General features: G+C 40.3%; 1 protein-coding gene across 2 annotated transcripts in view; it reads right to left on the minus strand.

Annotated features, from left to right (window-relative positions):
* Positions 1-23,590, minus strand: part of ST7 (suppression of tumorigenicity 7) — a 142,279-nt gene that overhangs the window by 55,943 nt on the left and 62,746 nt on the right. For both annotated transcript variants that reach the window (XM_050323790.1, XM_050323791.1), the window contains exons 2-3: positions 9,296-9,378; positions 971-1,130 (exon numbers count right to left, since the gene is read on the minus strand). In XM_050323790.1, the coding sequence (XP_050179747.1) occupies positions 971-1,130; positions 9,296-9,378 (243 nt within the window). The remainder of the gene's footprint in view (positions 1-970; positions 1,131-9,295; positions 9,379-23,590) is intronic.

The following is a 23,590-nucleotide window of genomic DNA, read 5'->3' on the forward strand; positions in this document are numbered from 1 at the left end:
CCACATGCCTGAAATCATGCCTCCTAAACTGGAGGCCTTTTTCTTAAACCTGACTATGTTACGACTCGCCTAAAGTCACAAATCAAATCGGTAGCAGAGTCAGGAACAGAACAAGCCCTCAAGCTATTGAAAGTCACTATGCTTTCTCTTACTGAAGTGAAATCCAATTGTTGTTTACATACTGCTTATATTATCTAAAAAATAAATCAACGCAAAACCAGATTGGATAGTTCTAACATCTTTGCCTAATTTTTTTTTTCAACTTTGTTATTACTCAAAACTATTTCAATACAAATACTACCTACCTCTAGAATCACAGAATCCATCAGATTGGAGGGGACCCCAGTGAGTAATCTGGTTCAACCTCCCTGCTCAAGTAGGGTCATCCTAGCGCACATGGCACAGGATTACATAGAGACAGTTCTTGAATATCTCCAGTGAGGAGACTCCACAACCTCTCTGGGCAATCTGTTCCAGTCCACAGTCACCTGCACAGTAAACATCCTCCTCCTTCTATTCAAGTGGAACTTCCTGTTCATCAGTTTCTGCCCACTGCCTCTTGTCCTATTGCTTGGCATCACCGAGAGAGAAGAGCCTGGCTCTGTTCTCCTGTCACCTTCCCTTCAGATACTTATTGATGACGTCCCCTCTTAGTCGCCTCTTCCCGAGGCTGAACGAGCCCAACTCTCTCAGCCTTTCCTCAGTAAGAGATGCTCCAGTCCCTTAATCATCTTTGTGGCCCTCCTTTGTGGCTGGATAAACGGTGCTGCAGAAAGGGCACGTGAAATCTGGCAGGGCCTTCAGAACAAGGGGGGGTGGGGGGAGGAGGGGAATAAATGCATCAGCCACGCAGCCCGAGCAATACGCACTGCACCAGCTTGGAAAGCTGCAGCCGGCAATTAACGAAGCAGCTCTGCCTTCTGTTTGACCGCAGCCCAGAGGAAAGGAAGCCGTTCGCGGCCCCGCTCACCGGAGACGCTCTGTCGGTTCGCGTCCGCGTCCCCGCCGGCGGCGCTGGCGGCGCTGGGCGCGCTGTTGTCCACCCCGCCCAGCAGGGGGCGCAGGTGGCTCACCGAGACCTGCTCGATGAAGGACGTGCCGTACTTGCGGAAGTACCACCACTCGAAGATCTGCAACGCGGACACACCGTCAGACCCGCCGCCCTCGGGCCGCCCCCGCCTCCTCCTCCGCCCGCTCCCCCCCGCTCCCCCTCACCCCCCGTCACCTGCCCCACCTGCTCCGAGAAGGAGGCGGCAGCTCCAGCCCCCCCGCGCCCCCTCCCCGCCCGTGCCGAGGGAGGCACCCCCCGCGCCACCCCTGCCCGAGCGTACTGAGGTTAAGCGAGAGGCTCAATGTGATCCAAGTTTAGGTGGAGAATCTCAAATATTGTCATCTCGTCAGTGCAATTTTTTTCCTTTTCTTTTTTTTTTAAACACCGAAGAACCAAACTTTACGTCAGGTTATTTCTTTTTTAAAGGCGTTTAAAATTGTTAGGACCCTTCCTTTAAACTGACTTCTGGGAAAACCAAACAAACAAAACCCCCACCAACTCCCCCCCCGTAAAAACAAAAACAAAACCACCATAAACAAACAAACAAAAAAAACCAAAACAAAGTTCGGCAGTTCGGAGTGAACCCGCCCCGTCTTTCCCCAGCTCCCTCTGCAGTCCAGGGAACGTGAGGAAAAGCAGGTTTGCTTGTTTCCCCAGTAAATACTTCCACAGGGATTCACTGAGTTTAATTTAAAAAAAAAAAAAAAAAAGTTAAAAATTACAAACTCCAGGAAGTGGAATACTTTTAGGATTTTTTTTCCCCCCATCTGAAATGTGTTTTGTTTTGCTTTGTTTGGCTGATTTAGGCAGATCCAGAATTCATTTTATTTTCAGGCTTTTGGTTCAGCTAGCAAATCAGAAAAAATAAAATTATTTATGGAGCTCTACTTTTGAAATCATTTCACAGCCTATACGAACTCCTTGTAATTGCAATTATACACATAAATGTATATCTGTGGTATTTTCACCAAAAAAGTGATATTATTCAGTAAGAATACACATATTTCAGGAAACCATATAAACCTGGAAATGAAGACTATTTCATATAAATATGGAAAAGGTTAAGACTGTAAAAATTGTAAAGGAACACGTGCTTCTAATGAATAGGAAAACTGTACTGGAATGATCACCAAAACATCTACATACCAATTGAAAAAAAAGCAAATCTATGGAGTTTTCAGAAATTTGGAGGTACTTTGTATACTGATTGCACTAGAAATTGTGAATGAGCAATTTCTGACCTTTCTATATTACTCGGTGTCTCCATATGTTATGCCTGTGCTGAAAGCATTGACAAAATCTCTTCCAAAAAAAAAAGGTTCTTTATTAATTCTTACTACAATCAGGCACAATCAGAAACAAGGGAAAGGACTGCTTTCACATCTTCAACACCATCAGCACGCTGTCGGGCAGGTTATGGAGGGCCAGCCAGGAACCAGCAGGCTCTGGAAGGCCTCTTAGGGGTCTACCTGCTGCAGAGAGATTCAGGCTGGGCTCCACACATATTTTTTAGACTACATCTAACAAGCTTCATAGTTTCTCTGAGAGAAGAAGGAAAAAAAGGTTTTCCAAAATGTGCTAATAAATTCCTGCTCATTATTTCAATCATGATCAGCTTTTAGATGGAAAGTCAGTAAAACTCAAGAGAGGGAGTGAGCAGTACAAAAACATGGCTGAAGCCCACTCATGTAAGTATAAGTATACCAGCTGGAAAGCCATCACACTTAATTCAGTGAAACTGAGGGGACAATCACAAAGAATGCATGTATGTATGTATGTATGTGTGTATATATATATATGCATGGTCCCTGTTACAGTTCAGCTGAGTGTGAGTGATAGGAACTTGCTAACAAATGTGACACAGCTCTAAGTCTGCTCCCTAGACTTAAAAATACATTAATTACTTTAAAAATGACATTAAAGCTCATAAATTGTTTAAGACAGCTTTGAAAAACATTTGCTATGTTGAGTGAATCCAATGCCAGGAAATATCAGACAGATCTCAATGCATACAGTCTCTTCGAAATTAGAGCCATAAATCATCATCATCATAAGCCTTTGCTTGGAGTGATTTGTTCAGTCTGTATGAAGAGGTAATCTGTATTCTGGTACTTAATACAATAAATTCTCTTTGCAGATTTTTTGCACCTTTCTCAGACAGTGTCAGCTGGTTTGAAACCTGATTTCTATAAATCAAATTTGACTTCTAACTGCATCATCCAATTTGAAAGCAACATGAAGTCAACCATCTTGACAGTTCAGCAGATGAGAGATCATCTGGCAGAATAATAGCTGACTATAAGGATTAATTACCCATTGACAGATATCTGAGTTAGGGAGCAAATTAATCAGAAAGATCCTTTCTGCACCACTTCTGAAAGAAAAGGCCACCTCATTTCTGTCATATACATACAGTAAGAGGGCAGCTCAACTTCAGAGATCTCCTCCCCTTCACAGCAGTGGCAAACTTCTTGGGGCTCTTTCTAATCGGTTCCTGTGCTTTTCAAATTGCTTTCAAATAGGGTCAAACATCTCCAAATCCTCAAGGGATTTTTGGGACCATTATGTTCACAAAGGCCAAGTTAAAACCCTGTTCTGAAAATTTCCAGCTTTGTGTGTTTAGAAATGCAAATTAGAATTTTTTTTTTTTTTTTATAAATTCTGGTATAGGTATTGCTTAATGGAAGAGTATTTGATTTTGGAAATGTTGTCTTTTTAATGCATTTCAGAAACTTGCTTTGGAGTTTTTTTTGCTTTTGCTTCTCTGTGCAGGTACTTTTCTTCCCCTGTGCAATGAAAATGTTACAGTCTTCCTTATCTCTGCTCTCACATACAAACAATCCCAGATAATGTTATCTATCTCTGTAGCAACAAATCTATTCTGCATCACTTGGTTATCTGATCTTCCCGCCTGGTTTTTCAGAACAGATACTCCACCATAAATGCATCAGTTCACAAGGGATGTTTTTGATGGTGGTTCTTACTGAACCCAAAGCGTGATGTCTATCACTAATCTGAATTATGCTTTTCTGGTTATCGTATCTCAGACAGGCATCCTCTCAGAGTGAACTCCCTCTGTCATCATCTCCTGCTGTATGTGTGTGTATGGAGTCTTCAACAGAAGCAGTAAAGGATTTTGTTTGCTGGCAACTTCTACAGCTCAGATTTCTCTTTCAGCCTTGTAATGAGTCTTTCAGGTCTCAGAGGAGTAAGATTCGGAGTACTCTTGTAATAGCAATGGTGGTGACAACTGATCTAATGGATTTAAAAGAAACTTTCTCTCTGGAGGAACAGCATAATGATAGCAAAACTTGATTCCATGGTTAAGCCTATATTATAAATACAATGGGACCACAGCGCAGGTTTGGCTGGCTCAAGTCATCCATGCTGTTTGTTTGCTTGCACACTGCCTGGCCTGTGTCAACTCTCCCAGGTAATGACTGCATATGTTCTAGGGGTATTAAGCCCAGTGGCTGTTTCCAGTAGACAGTATGGAAAAGATCATCCTGTTTTGGGAGGCAAGAGTGTTTATCCATATGACTGTGACTATACAATGCTACTTGCCTTCGGACACAGAAAGCCCCTAGTCTGCTTTATTTAGCTGTCAGGGTAGCCAGTGACTCAAGCAGATCCTCCGTACTGCCCAGCCTGGATCTAGGAAACAGTCAGTATACCTCTGACCATGCTCAGTGTCCTTAATGACAGTCTTGAAAGATATGCAGCCCCATTCCTTCTGGATGAAGTACACCCATTCAGCATCCTCTTGGACTCTGCTCCTGGCCCACTTGTCTTATCTCAAAAGAGTCAGGCAGGAGAAGATACATGCAGTGCTAACGAGCAGCTTATTCAAAATAAGTAGCTATTTACTTCATCTACCTCTAAAAATACAAAAATGGGAAAGAAAATAATATATTGCCTGGACTAAGTATAGTTCTCTCAACACTGTGTAGACCCCAGCTAGTTACAATACCCTTCTCTGTGGACTGGCTTATAGCCTGCCTTCTGACAGATCCTTCCTCTCTCATTTGCTCCTTGGCAAGGGTTTCCAGTTTCTTAGGACCTCCCTATGATGATTCTGCCCTTCCTGACCTGTGAGCCTTCTCTGCGCCGAGCAGAAACTTTGAACAATTACCATGTATTGCTCTTCAGTCATCAAAGACTGTCCCTGCACAACTGTCAGACTTTCACAGAGTCTGTGGGAACACCCAGAACTCAGTCACCTTTCTGCGCCTCTGCAGCAGACTACACAAAGGTAATGAAATAAGAAGAACAATTAATATTTACAGAAAATAAGATACGTCCGTCCTGTGTTACTCAGGTCCACTCTCAGACCTCCTGTAGTAGTACCACCATTGGCTACAAAAGGCTGGGACTCTCACATGCTACACACATTCTTGGGTAGTAGCTGACAGCCCAGCTGCTCAATGCTAGGCAGAGTGTAGACTCAGAACTCATGCTCTGCCTCTGTAGACTGGCTTCCTAATTCTTGTATCTGAAAGAGCTGGTATTTGTGCATTGCAGAATGTTTCTCATTCTGTAGCAGAAGACTCTCATTACTATCACAAGCTCTGAAGTAGAATAATGAGGCATTCTTGGTGGAGATTCAAGTCTGAGGTTCTTCTACCTGCGCTTTGTTAGAACCAAGACTCCACCCGTTTGCAGTTCAAGTGCCAGCCAAGCTTGCTGACCAACTTTCCCTCTGGTGATAACTGTATGTTAAATATATGGTTTTATTTAGAAATCTCAGTGGTATTTACATAGTTCCAGTTCACAGCATTTACTGGATGTCAGCTGTGTTTCACGACAGTTTTATTACCCTACCTATGGAAAACCTCAGCCTTCCAGACAGTGAATACAATGCAGCTCATTGTATTCGGAGATAGAACACTGTATTTTAATGGATTAAAAGTAACTGAGGTGGAACCAAGTTTCCAATACAGTATTTCTAATGCAACTTTGGACTAAATCTTGTTCCTATTTTTAATGCCTAGAGTAGTGCAAGGATGAAGTGAATATATGCTAAATTGTTAACTTTAAACTATGTGGTGTAGTCAAGTAATTATGGAGAATGCTTGAGATAGAAAAGTATTTTCTGTATGGTTCTGAGCTATAAGGAAAAAGGTCTGAAATCCTTGCTTCAATTAAGTCACATTGGCTACAGCAAGGCCAGAATTTTACCTAAATAATTAAAACAAAGAGACAAAACAAGATGGGAGTGTAGTGTTTTGCAAAGGAGTCATGTAGCATACAATTGCCCAAGGCTGAATTTTACATTCATTGTTTCATGACCCAAACATGAGTTAGGAAAAGCAATCACTTTCCCATCAGTTACCACTTAAGAAGTGATGGAATTTTCCATCATTTCATAACCTGCAGTGCTGTGATTTCTCCTTCAGATTAGGAATTGCAGCCAACTGATAATGGAAAAAAATCTGCCAGCCCATATGGTGGAAAATTCCAAGAAATATTAGTACATCTAGTCTAAAAAATACCCCAGTGATGTAGATTTCGAAAGAGAATGTTTATTTTATAGAAGAGATTCACTTAATACCATTAGTTAGCACTAAGGATCCTTTAGAACTGAGTCTGTGTAATCTGACACAAATGGCAATGCAGGCAGTTCATCATGTTACTGGGCCATGGGTAAACAGCAAGGTTAAGAAATAATCTGAAGCACCACTAGGCTAGTGACAGCCTAGCACTATCTCACTCGAACCTAATCAGCTGTCTTCTCTGATGTGTGGTCTGTTTAACTTGCAGTTTCTTCTTTCCATGACCACGTCTGCTTAGTTCCTTTTCCATTATCAAGTTTACAAACAAAATGTTTCTGTCAGCACTGACATTGGTCCCTACAGTCTGGGGTTCCTGACTGTTACCTGTCTGGCCTACCCATCTTTTTCCCACTTAGGATGGTGGCACGTGAATATCAGACAACAACTGATAGCAGTAGTGAAGATACACAAAAAAAGACTTTCAGTCTTCGTTCAGTCTGTGTCTACACCTCCATCAACCCAGTGTTCCTTCAACTTGTTCATAACAGAGTTTCTCATTCAACACCAAGTGATTTCTTTTGATTAAGGCTCAGTCTGATCTCTTCTTGAAAGGTTTCTATTGGTGCCCCTTCTTCATATCAGTGTCTTTAATACTCCTTGCCACTTTCTTCTTGTCCTTTCCATCAAAATTAGAAATTTCTTGCTCACAAGTCATCTACTTCTGAGCTAAGTCCTCAGAAACTGCCTTCATGACTACAGTATAAAAAAATGTTCCTACACTTGTAATCATGATATACACAGAATTTAGCTCCAGATAAATTAGTCTCTCTTCAGGGTTTTATTCCTGTTTGATTCTGTGTGGTATTTCAATAGGGCACAAACTGTCTTTGTCTTGCCACATCCTACTACTTTGCTCTCTAGCAGCAAATAAGGAATTATGCCTGTGAAACTCATGTTATTTCTCTCATTCCTTCTCATCTTGGTGGTGGTGCCCAGCATTTTCTTCTGAGTGACAGTACTGAACGTAGCATTCAGTATTTCCCCCCCAGGCATTTGAGTGAGTTGTGCTGAACTGAATCCAAGTCTTACAGGTCTGGCTCCTGCTCGTATTCTGAAAGTTCTGTCGGTCCCTCTGGAGTTCTGTCCTGTGCTTTGGGGCTCAATCCATACAAGAATGATGAATGCCCAAGGTGCAGACATTAGGTAATTGCTTTCTGCTATGAGGAAACCCAGAGCAAGGCACAGCAGCAGTGCACCTGATGCTTTACACCTGAAATCATCTAAGTGATGAGAGTCTCCCAGGCATTAAGTAGTCAAGGATGCTGTTTGTTTGTCTACATCAGCTACAGGCCACGTGGAAGCAAGAGGTGTGGATTTCCCACACCAAAGTGATAATGTTTATTTAGGATTCTAGTTGCTTTCAGATTTCTCTGAGATCAGTACATCCGAGGTGATGTGAACCAGCCCCTAACCACATTTCTCTCTTTCCTCTTTTCACTTATCTCTACAGCAACTTACACATGGTGTCATTGGCCTCTCAATTTCATTCCTAGTTTGCAGAGGGTCTGCAGCTTCTATCTAGCAGATTTTAGAAGTGTACAACTTGTTTCTAGACAAAAAACCTACGACTGATTGAACAAACAAGACTAAAACAAAGACAACCTTTCCCTAAGGAGGGGAAGTGGAAAGGGAGGGAATGATTTCTCCTCCCAGGTATCCAGAGACAGATCACGTGGGAATGGTTCAAGCTGTGACAGGGCAGGATCAGAGTGCACATCAGGAAGAATTTCTTTACGGGAGGGTGGTCAAACACTGGAACAGGCCTCCTAGAGAGATGGTGGATGCCCCAAGCATGTCAGTGTCTAAGAGGCATTTGCAGAATGCCCTCAATAACATGCTTTAACTTTCAGTCAGCCCTGGACTAGATGATCATTCTATTCTATTCTGTTCCGTGCTATACTATCTATCCATTTGTGCAAGCAGTAAGCCAGCTCTTGGCAGTGAGGCAGTAAGGAAACAAGAACAGCCTAGTATAAGCAAAATACCCACTGTACACTGTGTGGATTCTCAGATTTTTATTTCCATTTGTTTCTATGAAGACATTTAATAAAATTCAGTGCAAATACTCCACTCCTGCTTTGCACTGTGATGGCATTATGATTCACTCCACTGCACCAATTTGCACAAACGAAGCCCTCAGGGATTACATATGGAAGAGAGGGGTTTTAAATGGTTTAAAAATATTCTACAGACATTTAAGCAAATAGGCAGATATGTACTGGGAAAGATTCTAAGAAGTGAAATAATTATGCCTTGGAATCTTGGCATCAGAACTGGTGTTTCTCTAATAAGACCTGCTGTAACTTTCCAAAAGGACCATGTTAAGCTGAAATAGTTGGCACCTCTCCTCCTCTTCCTTTTACTGGCCTTTTTAATTTCTGCAGTACTTGTCAAGGGAAGCACTTAATGTGCTAACACTTGTTATGAATTACTATAGGATTGTTAGTGGGTCACATTGTTCTTCAAGACATTTTTTCTTCAAAGACACAGATCTGAAATATTTTCTCCTTTTTTTTCTTCTTGTTCCCACAGAAAAAGAAGTACAAATAATGAAAGACAAATTTTATGTGCTGCAGAAGTAGAAGTTTAAAGAAAAAACAAAGACACCTATTAATTTGCCTAAAGCAAAAAATGTCCTTTTCTGGATATCTAAATCAAATTGTGAAGTGGTATTAATACATCTAGTACTTACCAAAATAAGTCCCGAAATTAATGAGGATGTGCCTGTCAGGGCAACGTAGAACTTGGGGGTTAATGTGTTCAAAAACATACTCACTGAAAAAGAAAATAGAGGAAACCATGAGTACAAGAGCAGGAAACGTTCTCCACATGCTTTGCAACTTCAGGTAAGTTATTACCTTAACTCTGATAAAAAATAATTAAACATTAAAACAATATGCTGTTTCATCTGCCTAACAGGCAATAAAGCAGAGCATTAGACTGCCACATACAAGACTTTGTTGTCACAACAGAGTCAATCACAAGGCACTGGAAAACAGTTGCACACAACTTTGGGACTTTGCTATTCCAGTCAGTGCCCCATCGACTCAGAGTTTAGGATTCCCCATGATATATGGGAAGACATTTTATTATATGCCTTTGCTACTCCATTGCAGTTAGAAATCTTAGGGGTCTTTTCAATGTCTGGAATTCAACACTGTCTTGAAGTTTTTTTAAGCTTTTTACTTCTCATTACCTTGGTTCCTAACTTATAAAGTAGGAGAAAATAGCATTTTCCAAACTCATTCTACTGCACTGAAGTTGGTACAGTTGTATGGCAACAGTGAATAGAATATTAGAAAAAGACCTAACTCGCTTTCTGTTAATAATGGGTGAAAATTATGACAGCTGTCCAGATTATTGGAAATCCAGGGCAGAAGTGAAGTCAGATAACCTGCAAGAAATGACAATTTTATCTGTATGGGCTTCTGGAAACCCAAAGGGCTTTTCTATTCATATCCAGTCTTGGAAGCTGATGAGAAAATCACCAGGTATATATGCTCAGTCCCTACAGGAAATTCCTATGGCATTAAGAGAATAAAATATTTTTCTAGGTTATGGATCACTCTACTGAAGCACTAGATAGAGAACTGGAGTTCTTCCACCAAATTCTACATGTTTAAAGAAAACTCTCACTTCCCATCACTTCTGTCTTCCACAAGAAAATATTCCGTATTGAACTACATGAAGGGTTAGAATATCTTCTGTAAAAAAACCCTACTGGTCTCATCCTTAATCAGTGCCAAAGTATTTCTCGTACCATGTATACACACACATCTGTATCTGTAGATGTACCTGCCTCCAGGACTGAAGAGGGAACTGACAATTGTTAGCAGGTAAATTTAAAAGGCTAATAGCAGACTACCAAACAGGCATTAAAAAACGTTGATAAAAGACCTGGGTACGTCAGGTGGGAGGCCCACAGTTTATTCTATTCCATTTAAAAATGACACTTTAATTAAAAAATATGGAATCAAAAAATGATGAGAAGACAACAAGAGCAGGATACAAATCATCAAACATATGAGTAATTTTCCATGACCAGTAAAACAGAATATTATTTTCCAGGAATGCAACACTAAAAGGGTTTGAAGCCCTGCAATTCAGCTGCTTTGTTTGGGTTTTGTTTGCTTATTTTCTATGGTTTCTTTCTTTGAAAAAGACATTAAGTGTTAAAACGAAACTGTCCTTTTCCACTTCACTAGTGGCATTAAACCCCAAGCTGATACAGAAAAGTAATCTGTGGCTTTTAATTCTATCATACATTTTCTTTCACAAATGAGTTGGATGTCAGATTCTCAGCTAGTGTAAATCAGCATAACACTCTCAATGTTGCTGTGTGCAACACGGCTCAATCCTTTTCCTTCCTTTTCCTTCCCCTCCCTCCCTTCCTTCCTTCCTTCCTGCCTTCCTTCCTTTCTTTCTGCCTTTCTTCCTTTCTTTCTGCCTTTCTTCCTTTCTTTCTGCCTTCCTTCCTTCCTTTCTGCCTTCCTTCCTTCCTTGTCTAATACAAACCGAGTTTGAAATACTGGTCCCTGCTTTCTCCAGCCCCACCACCTGCTAGGAGGGAAGAGGAATGGAGAGACTGAAATAGCTTTGGCTTCTACCAAGTACCATAAATCCTTTAGAAGAAACATTCCTCATTCTGGAATGCAAACATAAGCCAGAGACAGACTATGTCACTGGGGAAATTTGCCGGTAAAATTCCTCTGCTTAGGTTGGGATATTCCTGAGAGAGAATATGCTGTGATGGGATGTAGATGCCCATGTCCCACCTTTCTGCACAGTGCTGCTGTGGTGCCAACCATAACGTGAAAAGACAGGCAGCAGAAGACTTTACAGAGAAGCTTTCTCTTCCATCATAGCTTCACAGTTTATGGAATGCTGGAATTTTTCCTATTAAACTGGAAAAATTTTCCCACTGCCCTGGAGGTAATTTGATTTCCAAAGTTGCGAGCCACCTAAGTCATCTGTGAAGATTCCACATGAGCATATCCACTGAATAAGGATATAGTCTATTTGCTTTAAATATTATTACTGACTGCCATCCATAGAATTTGCTTTGGGAAGCACATCCCCACCTGGAAGAGCCCTCTCAATAAATTAGCTCTATGGAGGTCATTGGTGGTATTGAATGAATGAGAGTCATAGGAAATGCTGTTAAGCTTTTCACCACTTTTTTACAAGCAATGTATATTGATTTATAGACAAATCCTCAGATGGGTATGGAGATTAGATTTTATTTATCTGCCATTTCCACCAGTGTTACTGCTTCCTTTTTTCCCTGCACATATACTGATGCTCCTTTATCCTCTTTACTATAGGCTGCTGCAATTCTTCATTTTTGCAGCTTAGTCACAGGGACTGGCAAAGTGAAGAGATATGATGCTGGATGCTTTTAGATTGTATGAGCCAGACTCCCAGCTAACTGGAATAACTCAGTAGATTTGATACAGGTGCATTCAACTACCAGAGCTGTTTATCTGGACTGTATCTCTCTAATCCTTTAAATATAAGAATCTTCTATTTCATTATGAAAAATATTACCTTCAGCCAATTATTAACTACCCTCCCAGTCCCTTTGTCTCCATAAATGTTATTAACAAAAGCAAACACTTTCTAATAAGAAACGTATCTCCAAAACAGTAAAACTAAGCATCTGCAATCAGACTATTTTTATTCTGAAGTCAATGAGAATTCAGTCATTGTTTCAGTGGAAATTACATCAAAGTCTAGTTCTCATAGTAATTAATCCCAAAAGTAAAAGTCAATACACTTTTGAGTTATGTGATCTATATCACTATTCAAAAGGGAGTATTTCTTACAGTCAGCATTTTGACACTGGAAATCACTATTATATTCCATGTCTCCATTCTGCAGTAGAAACAGGGTTCCCTCAGTGTGATGCAGTAAACTAGAGCCATTAGATAATGCTACTTGTCCACCTGCCTAAATTTGGATAGCAGTATTTTTCATCTCTATTTCCATTTGATGAAGTAGCAGGATTAAGGAGCAGAGAGAGACTTCTGAGAGAGCTGAAGACAACAGCAGATGACTGCAGAATGCAGAATAAAGGAGCCAAGTAGAATCACCAGCAAAAGGTGGTACTTGTATATCCTTCCTTCTGAATGCATATCATGCCAGTATATGCCTAATTATTTCTCTCCATGAAGGAAAGATGGTGCAGCTATTCAGCTCACAGTATCATCTCTTGTCTGTAACTTGTAGACTTTAAAAGGGTAAGAAATGGGCATCTAGAGAAAGAAACTTGCTTGATGTTCCTACAGTGCCAACTCATTTGAAATTACTGTCAAATCCCAATTACTTGCTCAGGCTTTTGACAGTGAATGATCTATTTTAAGTGTGTTAGTACAGCTTGTTTTGTATTGTTTTAAACAAAACCAGCATGACCTATAAATTCTGTTTAAACAAGCCAAGCATGTCAGCTTATGAGAGCCTCCTGGCCTTACAAATACCCACCCCTCTCTTTCTTCCCCTCTCTTTCTTGCTTTCATTTTACTCATACTTGAGTCATCCAGAATAAGGCCCTATTTACATTTCCAAAAGTGCCTAAGTTACCTTGGTAAATCATTCCATCCTATTGTATAGTATCTGGAGAAGGACTGTTATTTCATTGTTAACTGTGCATGCTCACAGACATGAATTTATGTGGCAGACAAGCAAAAAAAACATGCAAGTCATATCTAATACTCCCAGCTGAGACTAATCAAAAGAGGTGACTGAAATGTTCTTGAAAGCTGATGCCATTTCATTCCTACTATATATGTTATTCATTGCCAATGCCTGTGATTCATTCTGAACACGGGAATAAAGAAGAGAAAAATCCAGGTGTTTTTCAAGTAACAAAATCCTTGAATCACATAAAATGTATCACTCAAGGTGATAAAACAGTGTTGCTTTATAAATTTCTTCAAGGTCTTGAGGCAAACATTTCAAGCATGTGAGGAACCATATAGGAGGGAAATACTGGAGTTAAACTGCTCAAAGGATCATCATTCTGCTGTTATCAGTTAATTACATTAGAAGATCACTAGGGGAGGGAAAACTGCAAACTACCTACTATTCCCACACGTAGGTCTACTAAAATGACAGTCCCATTACCTACTTCTGACTGGGAGGCGATATAAGTGCACAGTGAGGTGCAAATAAAAATTTAACAGCAATGTTACATAAATCATATACACAAACAGATCAAGCAAAGACAGGACTGCATAATTTATGGCACTTCTAAGAGGAAAAGTATCCTAAACAGAGTGTTATCTCAAAATACAGGCAAAGTATATATATATCAATCACTTTGTGTTAATAAATAAATATATATCAATATATAAATAAATAATATGTAAATTAAATTATATACATAAATAAAAAGATGCATTGCAGACCCAGAATTAAAGATCAAACATGAACAATTCAAGTAAACTGAAATACACATGAAGGCACAGCTCCTTTTGTGCCAATATCTCTGCACTCCAAAGTGAGACAAGGTTTCCGGGTACAATAGTTACTTTTATAAGAATAATTACCATTAAAACTTATAAAAGCTTTAAGTCACAGAGCCTTTCCAATGCTTTACTGGTCCTTAAGTTATCATGACCATAACATCTGCGTCACCAAGAAATTCCGCTGCGCTTTCTGCCTCCAGCCTCCATAGTATTTGCTTGGTATGCAGAACGATGCAAATTCTTTTAGCACCAGTGCCAAGAGCCCCAAATCCTTTAGACAGGCAACAAGCTAAGAAACCTCTTGTTGGAGACCTTTGACACAGCAATTCAACTTCTTTTCACTGCAACCATCCATTCAAGCTGCTGTTCAAACATGGTACAGAAGATATGGCAGCGACTGGCTTATTTCACAGGAGCCTCAGCTTGGATTAATGAAGCTCCCCAATTCAAAGTTGTTGCAGCAATGAAGAACTCTTCTACCAAAGGGTCAGCAAAGAGTGCAAAATAAAGTTCAATAAACTTTTAATAAATGTATAGACTTTCCCTCTCTGAGTACAAAGCGCTGCATACTCTTGACTTTAATAGAACTGTTTGTACATACCCTTTCCTAACCCTCAACTCCTTCCTTATAAGAGTGTTAACAATATACTTCTAGGAAAACAGGCTAGAGTCAGGCTGAATTATTCATAATGTACTATGATGGTCTCCAGCTCAATATAAATAAAAACCCCACCAGATTTAAAGCTAGCATAGACTATTGCTCAGAAAAACAAAACAACTTTTAGCAATTACCAGGTTTTCCCTGGGAAGCTACCAAGATTTTTTTTTAACTTCTTCAGACTTCTTAAAGAAATTCCCAAAGAAGAAGTAAGCATTCGAAATAGCTGCAGAGAGATTTTCCATTTTACTTTGCAGATGCTATGCAGCTTCTTCCTGTAAGGCCTTTTGTCTAGATCTGCTTGAAAACTTGAAAAAATTTCTCGCCCAAAAACAAACATGTGGCCATTCAGGCAGAAACAGCCACTGTCTCACACTGTGCACAAGGAAATCCAGATGCCCACTCACTCTCTTCAATACCTAGTCCTGTCCTAAAGGCATAGGGCTGAAGGAGGGTCACATTCAGACACCTGGAGCCTGCCCTAATGGCCAGTAGTCTGTTACTCCCAGTGACTGCTGGATCAGAGCCCAGGTGAGAGAAAAGGGTGATGTGCCAGAACCTACCTGTTACTTCAGATAAGTAATAAAGTCTGATTAACTACACAGTTGTGCATAATCAAAGTTCTGCCCTTATAAATATTTTCAGTTAGTAAAATAAAACTGTCTGGACTGAAGACCACCACACTCTCTCTTCCATGTTGACATATCTTAAACGCATGTTTTCCCTTTCTACAGAATAACACAATAAAATGGGAGAGAGAGTAGGGATAGTCTGATCTGAAGAAAAACTAGGTATGATGGGAGAGGCTTTCAGCCACAAAGCACAGCCTAAAGAGAAGAAAGAACTCAAGGCAGTAAATACAGTGCCAGTTCCATGTCAAAAACTTCCAAGTTCACTTACTTATAACTGAAAATAAAGAAGTCTGAAGATGACAATGATAACATTCTCTCCACTTTGTGACCCAGGGGCTCACAGTGTTCCAGCAGAGGAAATTCAGTCCATCTTTTCCCAAACAACCCTGCCTGAGGATTGCAAACAAATTCAATTTAATCATTCTCCCCAACATGCTAATGCACTAAATAGCTGAAGGCCACAGTAACACAATGATCTGTGCTGGCCTTGTTTTCAACACCAAGTCTATATTCATGTCATGATAACCAAACATTACTGGATCCAGCAAAACTCTGGCTCAGTCCTAGCAGGCAATAGTCTGTAAAGGTTCTGGAGCTTTTGGAACTTAGGTGAATATACTGTGTCCTTCAGAGTGCATGAACCATTCAGCCTGTAGATGTTTAGATTGCTGAGAACAGTATACAGGGAAATGTAACTGATAAGAGACAAAAACCATCAGAGAGATGAGGGCAGAAGGGCATACAGGTGCATCAAGGAAACCAGATCTGTAAGAAAAAAACACTTCAGACCCTATTGTGACTTGGAGGAGTAAAAAGAAAAGAAAACCAGAGATGAGTTAAACGAAAATTAAAATATGCAATGGCAATAAAATTTAGCACATGTAGAAAGAAGATAGAGACAAGAACAGCAAAAGTAAAAAAGACTCAAGAAATTACACATGCAGCATGAATGTAAATAATGGTTATTTTTACTTCAGCAAAAGATAGTTTGCATTTCAGAAGTACCTTTTCGCTGGGAGAAATAAGACTGCCAGCACTAACAGCTTCGGTCATTTAGGAAGAGATACTGTTCACAAGCTTTTCCTTGGTATCAAATACATCCCCCAAAGCCTTCTCTCACAAACTGAAGCCCTTAACAAAAGAAACTACTAAAGACTGGCATTCCTAGCTATATTTTCCCAGAATGTCCTGCCAAGGTCAACTGCTACACTGTGCCTCAGGAACAGACAAGGCTGGACATACAGGCACAGGACGCATTATATCCACCCCAAGAAAAACATTCTGTCCTGGCAATATAAATACTAAAACCAGCTTAGTATAGCTAGACTCAAGCACAGTATTTTGCTATTCCATTTGTCTGAGATTATGAACTCTCTACCTTGTGGATTTGGGGAGAGTAACAGTATGGACAAAAAAAGATGAACTTTCCCCAGTGCAAGCAGCTATTATAATGCAAATTTGCTGTCACATAGTTGCCCCTTCCAAGGGACAGGCACATTTGTGCTTGCTTTCATAAGGCAGTGGTGACATGAGTTAATTACACAGCTCCTGTTAATTGCAGAGCACCCTGCGTGAACACCAAGATTTGCTAGTATGTTGGCAGCAAAAAGCCTGTTTAAACCCTCCCCTCCCTCCACCAAAAATCTCCCAAAACAACAAAAACCCCACAGCATTTCCATTTAAAGAAAAAAGGGAAAAAGCACTTCTTGAGCCCTTACAGCTTAGTTATCAGGGATTGAACTACAGTGCATTTCTTTATGACCATCACAGTATTCCTAATTCTAAAAGCAGAATCATGGTATTACTAATAATTAATATTAATGGAAAGGAGGGACTGGGCCAAATAAGAATGAGGTATGAAGGATAAGCAATATTAATACTTGGATTTTTAGAGATGTGGATGTGTAAAATCATGTTGTTGCTTGGTTGTCAGTCAAATTGTCTTGCAATAGTTTCAACCCCAATTCTTCTAAAATCAGGTTGCTTGCAAATTGATTTGAAACGTTGCTATTATACATGTCTCCCCTGCAGATTTTAAAGTTTCAAGGATCATATCATATGAGTCCTTGCCTTAATTTTTATCTCGGTGTTGCACTACATGGGGAAGCACTCTCAGATTTGTGATGGGGGATTTCCTTCACTGTGAAATGCTAAGGTGTCTTTGTAGGCAGAACCAGTTCAGATACTGGAAAGGAAATCTTCATGGTTAGCTTGTGTTTTCCTTTTCTAATCACACACACTACTAGCATGTGTGTGTATGACTCGTTTCTCTAACACAAAAGCAAAGGAAATCCTGATGCGATCCAACAGCCAAATGAGGATGCATTATGGTCTCTTGGGCAGAGTACTACCATGCATAGACATCTTATGCCTTGTCTTAGATACACACTTGTAAGAGAAAGCAGGAATACAGCTCTTATTACAGTTTATCAGTTAGATGCTTTTAAGACTTTTAGATCTTCAATTTAAGACCCACAGCAATTGGGCTCTACTGAAAATCAACATTAATGTATTTAATTGCAAAAATGTACCTAAACACTGCAACAAAATACCTTATTTTCAACTCTGCACCCCAAAGTGTTCAAAGAAATCCCTATTTTAAAATTACTCTTAACATCAACTAATCATTCATGTAATTGAACTGACAGATCTTTATCCAGTTTGGACAGGTACTGTTTGTGAAGTCAAACCTACCTGTTACATTAACTGCCGATTATTCTAAGGTATTACACAGGTTTATTGGTTTAGCCTTTCAAAGCTGTATTAAAACAAAGCCAATTACTAAACCTCATTATCTGAAGTAATTTAAGGACATTAAAGGCTTTTGTTCCAAATACCAGATCAGTATAGCTCTCTCAATAAAAAGAGTATGTATTGCCCTCTTCTTTCATGCAACATTCAGGGAGGTAACTGCTCCATTAAATCTTTTTGATGTTGGTTCATTAGCTGTCCAAAGAATACCCTAAACTAAAAGTCTGCCACAGTGATTAATTCCAATGCCACAGATAACAAAGGCTAATCTACTCTAGAGAGACAAATCATGCAAAGAGTTTTCACCAGCAACTACCGGCATTCCACAAAAGCGAGAATATCCCATGGGTTCCCATTATCCAGGAACCTCTCTCAGAGGAACTATTCCCATGCTCAGACAAAAAGAGACACATGAACAAAGCACCCTCGGCTGCCCTGCAGCCTCCTTTATGTGCCTCCTTTTGTTCCAGGCAGGATTTGATATGGACACTAAACCTACAGATATGAGCACTGCTACACTTTCCATCCTTGCTTGTGTGTTGCATTCCCAGGCATTCAAAGACGAGGAGCACCATGAATTGTGCGTCCAAAAAAACTGTCTCAGCAATGAAAGAAAACCAGAAAATATGGCTGAAATTTGCATATTGACAAAAACTTTTTTTTCCTAGAGAAATATTCTATTCCAGGTATTTCTGTCCTAACCTTGATAGCCTGACTCTATATAGTACATCTATTTTGAGCGTCTCTTAAGATGCTGATCTCTTTCCATACAAGAAATTGCAAGATGCTTTTTGGAATAGAGGTGACTGGAAAACACTTTCATAATTAGAGCCAGCAAACTCACGAAAATTCCCTGGAGATCTACAATAGCTGATATCATTATCCTGCCCTTGAAAACTCATCTCTGCTTCCTACTCACAAAATCAATAGGGTGTTTGTGCCATTTTTCTCCCATGAGAAATTTCTACCTATGATAAATTTCTGTATGAGGCAGGGATTTTTTTTTCCCCAGAAACTAATGGTCTGGGTAATGTAGCACAAAAAGAAGGAGAAAATTATTTTTTCCATCAAATATGATTCATTATTGCTATGTATCTAATAATCAACTTTCCCCTTCAAAGTATTCTTAAAACTGAGTGACTCACACAGTAATTGTACCAAATGAAAAAGAAGACCAGGCAAGTAGAAAATTTTTACCTCTTTGCCTCCATTTTGGGGTATTTCTAAGAAAGCACAGGAGCAGGTTTGACAAGTGCTGTATAATTTCCACTGTCTCCTAGCCTCTTGGGATACCCAAAACTTAGTAAAATGGAAAAGGCTCTGCAGTAACTGCAGTAACTCTGCAGACAGAACTGCAATCTGCATTCCGGACCTGACTGATGAGGAGGCAAACTTCAGGGGAGAATTTTGCATGATAAAGATTTTCAGTAGACTGAGTTCCAGAGAAATTTCCAACCAAATTCATGGCAAATGGTGCAGCGGAGGCTGAGGGAGCACCCCTCTCACATAGACTTATTAACTTATTTCATGAAACTAGCCTTTTAAAACATGATCATCTTATGGCTGGGGTGGTCTTCCTGTCCTCCACAGGCAGTGAGTCTCTCTCTCCAGAAGGATTTCCTCCAAAAGTTCTGTGTGTCTGCTGGACAAAAAACAGACTGTCCATGGTTTTAAAGTTTGCTTTGTTTCCTGAGAAGATAAATTACACCACTTAGTCTACTTCATTAACATTAACAATAATGATGTTATTTGGTTTAGCCTTTGATGAAATCCCATGAGAAAAGGCAGTGTAAGACACCCACTATTTTTCTTACTGAATATTTGATGGTTTTAATTCCAAACATCAGCCATGGCTGACTTGGCTGAAAATAACTTAAAGAGCGTTCTGTCCAATAGCGTCTAATTTAATTTTCCTTTCTCCTGGTTATAATTACTGAATCTTTCCAGTGATGGTTCTCCTCACGCAGGTAGGAGAGACCACAGGAGGAGTGGGGCAGGACTTGCAGACAGGACTCGGTGAACTGTCATTTTTACCTGCTGCAGCAGTCAGGCTGTCCAGAAACACCAAATATAATTAACCCTAGCACTCTGTGTTAGCCACTGGCTACTGTCAGTGGCTAAAAGCCAAACAGCGCAAAAGGAGACATGAAAAATGCAGGACTAAATTAGCCAAACGTAGCACCCTTGACAGATGCAAAGCTTGCATGAGAAGCAACACCTGCACAGGACTTAGTGTAACCTGTGTTCTCACTCCTGTTGTTGCCCCACTCATATTGGCTCGTATTGGCTCTAACTGGAAAATTCAAAGCTGTGTTTGCAAGCTCCCATCTTTAGATCCAGCTGGGAACCTGTGAAAGTAAATGTTGTCTGAATTCTCCAGCTGGACATCAAAGAGCTGAACAGTGCACCTCCGCATTTTAGTAAATAAGGGAAATACTGTGCATGTCACACCATATCAAACTGTAGCTGGATTGTAAACACCATGATGCAGAAAGAAACGTTAAAAAACCCCGAAAGTATTTCTCTTTGTGATTAACAGGACATGTCTTGGGTCCTGCACTGTTTTTTGCACAATGGCTTGCGAAGAGAGATGCTGAGCTAAACGGAGGGCATGCCAGAAGCATGGCTGGTCAGCAACCCGGCCCTTCCCTTCCACTGCATCATGCAGATCTGGGTCTCAAAACAAACAGGTAATGGCTTAAGATCCTCCCTGCAATTCCCCACCTTGATACTAACTTGAGCACCGAGAAGTTGAGTTCCTAAAAAATCAGGCCGAGATGACTCAAAACAGATGTCTGCAATTAGAAAGCGGTTTTTAAAGTCTGGTCACAGGCAGGCAGTGAGTCACTGGGGTGAGACGAACCTCAGGAGTTCACCTTCCCTTTCTCTAGGGCTGATAACACCTGAGCACATGCAGTGATCGTTGCCTCTACTCAGTTCCAAACACAACAAAATGCTACTTCACTACTGCACCGGTGACCTGAGAAGGCCATGCTAATCCTTAGATGCTGGTGGTTAATTAGGATAATTACTGCATTGGGATTTTTATTTCTGCCCTTTAGTTTGACCTACTCAGATCACCCTGGAAAAACTGTCTTCAAGCTAAAACTTGCTGTAGTACCAAAGGTTTCTGGATTTTTTTCAGGAAGCGGAATGCCAGCAAAAAGATTCAACAGCTGGGGGACCTCACATCTACTCCCAGTTGTCCCTACACCTGTGGCCAGGAACCAGCTTCCTGTCTGGCCCTTGAGAAAGAGTGAGAGGAAAGTGACCTCCCAGTGTGTGGCACGTGGAGCCAATTCCCCTCTGAACATACATCAGAAGGAGCAACTGCTTCAACAGAAAAATCCAGAAGAAAACTTTGAGAGTGGCAGAATACCAAAATCAATACAGTGATACAATTAAAGTGAGCTCTAGTACAGAAAGCTCAAGAGAGAATGCAAAATTATTGTAGGAGCTACTTAACTTAATGCTTTTCAAAATGCCACTTGGCTCAGAAACAGAGAGATTCGGAACCTGCTAAGTGTGTTTAAGCACTTGGAATTGTAGCACTTAAATGACCAACAAAACCCTTATTGCTCATTATTCAAAGCACGAAATACCACTGAGAGAAGGGCAGCTGACTTTCTGGCTAGAAGTGCCCATTAGAGAGGCGCACTTAGGGATATATAATACCAGAGCAACACAGAATTTGCAATAGAGCTTGGCTTCTGCTCCCAGATTCATGGCTGGCTTGTCTCCGAGTTTTTTCAATGCAGTGCTCTGGGGCTTGGGCTCCCTGTTTGTGCTTTGCGAAGAGACCTAAGTAACCTTTTGTGTGCAGAAGCAGCAGAGATCTTTGAACTATTTTCTGGCCCTCCTGCTGGACTCTTCACTTACATATAGCACCTTCCTAAAGCCTGGGAAAGTGAATTGCTCTGGACTTCTCCAAGGACTCTTTCTGGCAGTGTCACCCTCAGAACCAAGAGGACATTACAGAAGATAAGCTGATTGTATCCAAAGGACAGTATTTCGTTTAGTGCTTTCTAGCAGACCTGATCTAGATCCAGACTGTCCCACGACAGCACAGCAGTCTACACCATGGTGGCCTGTGAAGCAGACTTGACTATTCTCTAAATATATAAAGGGGTTGGAAAATGAAAGAGAGTGTGAGAGGGCACGTAAAGGCAATTAGAACAAGTAACGAATACAGTTTTGCAGATTAAAAAAATTATTTTTATCAGAAAAAGTGAAGACCAAAAATAATCTACTGTATGAGGTTTGGGGTTCCCTATATTTGGCTACATCTCCCTCTTTTTTTTATTTTTTAGAAAGAAAAATAGCTCCCCAATGGAGGTTTCTCTGAGCTCCAGCAACATTGGCACTACTACGGAATGGCTCCCTTCAAGAGCACTCTCTCACATTAATCCTTCACATGGTGAAGAGCTGCCACTGAGCAGGAGGAGCTCAAACTTTGAAAACAGAAAACATCAGTTAGGGGAGTTAAGGAAAACCACCTGGGCTTGTTAAGGCATTGCTGCCTGAAGGAAACAGCACAGTGCCCAAATACATGCAACAGCTTGACAGCAAAGCCAAGCCCACAGTTGACACTGGTGGCAGAAGCCAAATGCAGGACATACCAGCAGGTCTTGGAGATGGTATGAAGAGACGTTACCATCATGTAGCTGTATTAAAAAATATATTTGTCTGATATGCAGTGGGGCAAGATTTGTTTACTTCTGCATGAGTCCATTAATAAAGAAATATTAAATTAACCCTTTTCTAGAAGCATTCATCATTTTCTCAGTGAAGCATAACACTAAAAAAACTAGTGTTTTTCAAAGCTGACATTTTTCTCCCATTAACAAGTTCTTTGTCCTGAGGACATTTAATTTTTAGATCAAATAAATAAATACAGGATTTTTTTTTTTTACATGGGAGTTATTAACACGGCTTTGTGGTAAAAATGCACATCTTGAAATGGAAATGTTATAACAGGCTTTTAGACTTCTCCAAAATGGTGGTTTCCTTTTGCTGAGAGGTGCGACTCCTGAGGAAACTACTCCACATTCATTGCTCATGAAGTACACTCATAATTTGGATAATTAACTAAATGGCACAGAATCATTATCTTTTCCCTAAAGCTGTTTTTTTTTTCCTGTAGGAGTTTTCCCAATTTAATTTACCACTGTCAGTTTTCCCTAGTTAAATGAATACTGCCAAATAGGTAAATCCTTCAGAGTTTACTTAGTCTCAAGCTAGAGCTGGGCAGACAATTTGCACTGTTTTTTCCTGCAGTTTTAAGTATGTTACTCTTACTTCTTTGTTTTCAAAAACAAGGAAACATTTTTAATCCTATGCTTGATTGCTCCTGTGAGGTAAAGTAAAAAAAAGGCAAGAGGACATTGTTCAGAAAAACAAAGCTCTCTTTGCCCCATCTGCCAGTCACACTGCCATCAATGCTCTTTGGCTGTGAGCAAATGCTGACTATCAATATATAT

The sequence above is a fragment of the Myiozetetes cayanensis genome, unplaced genomic scaffold, assembly GCF_022539395.1.
Source record: "Myiozetetes cayanensis isolate MyiCay16 unplaced genomic scaffold, myiCay2020 scf3, whole genome shotgun sequence".
Lineage (NCBI taxonomy): Eukaryota > Metazoa > Chordata > Aves > Passeriformes > Tyrannidae > Myiozetetes > Myiozetetes cayanensis.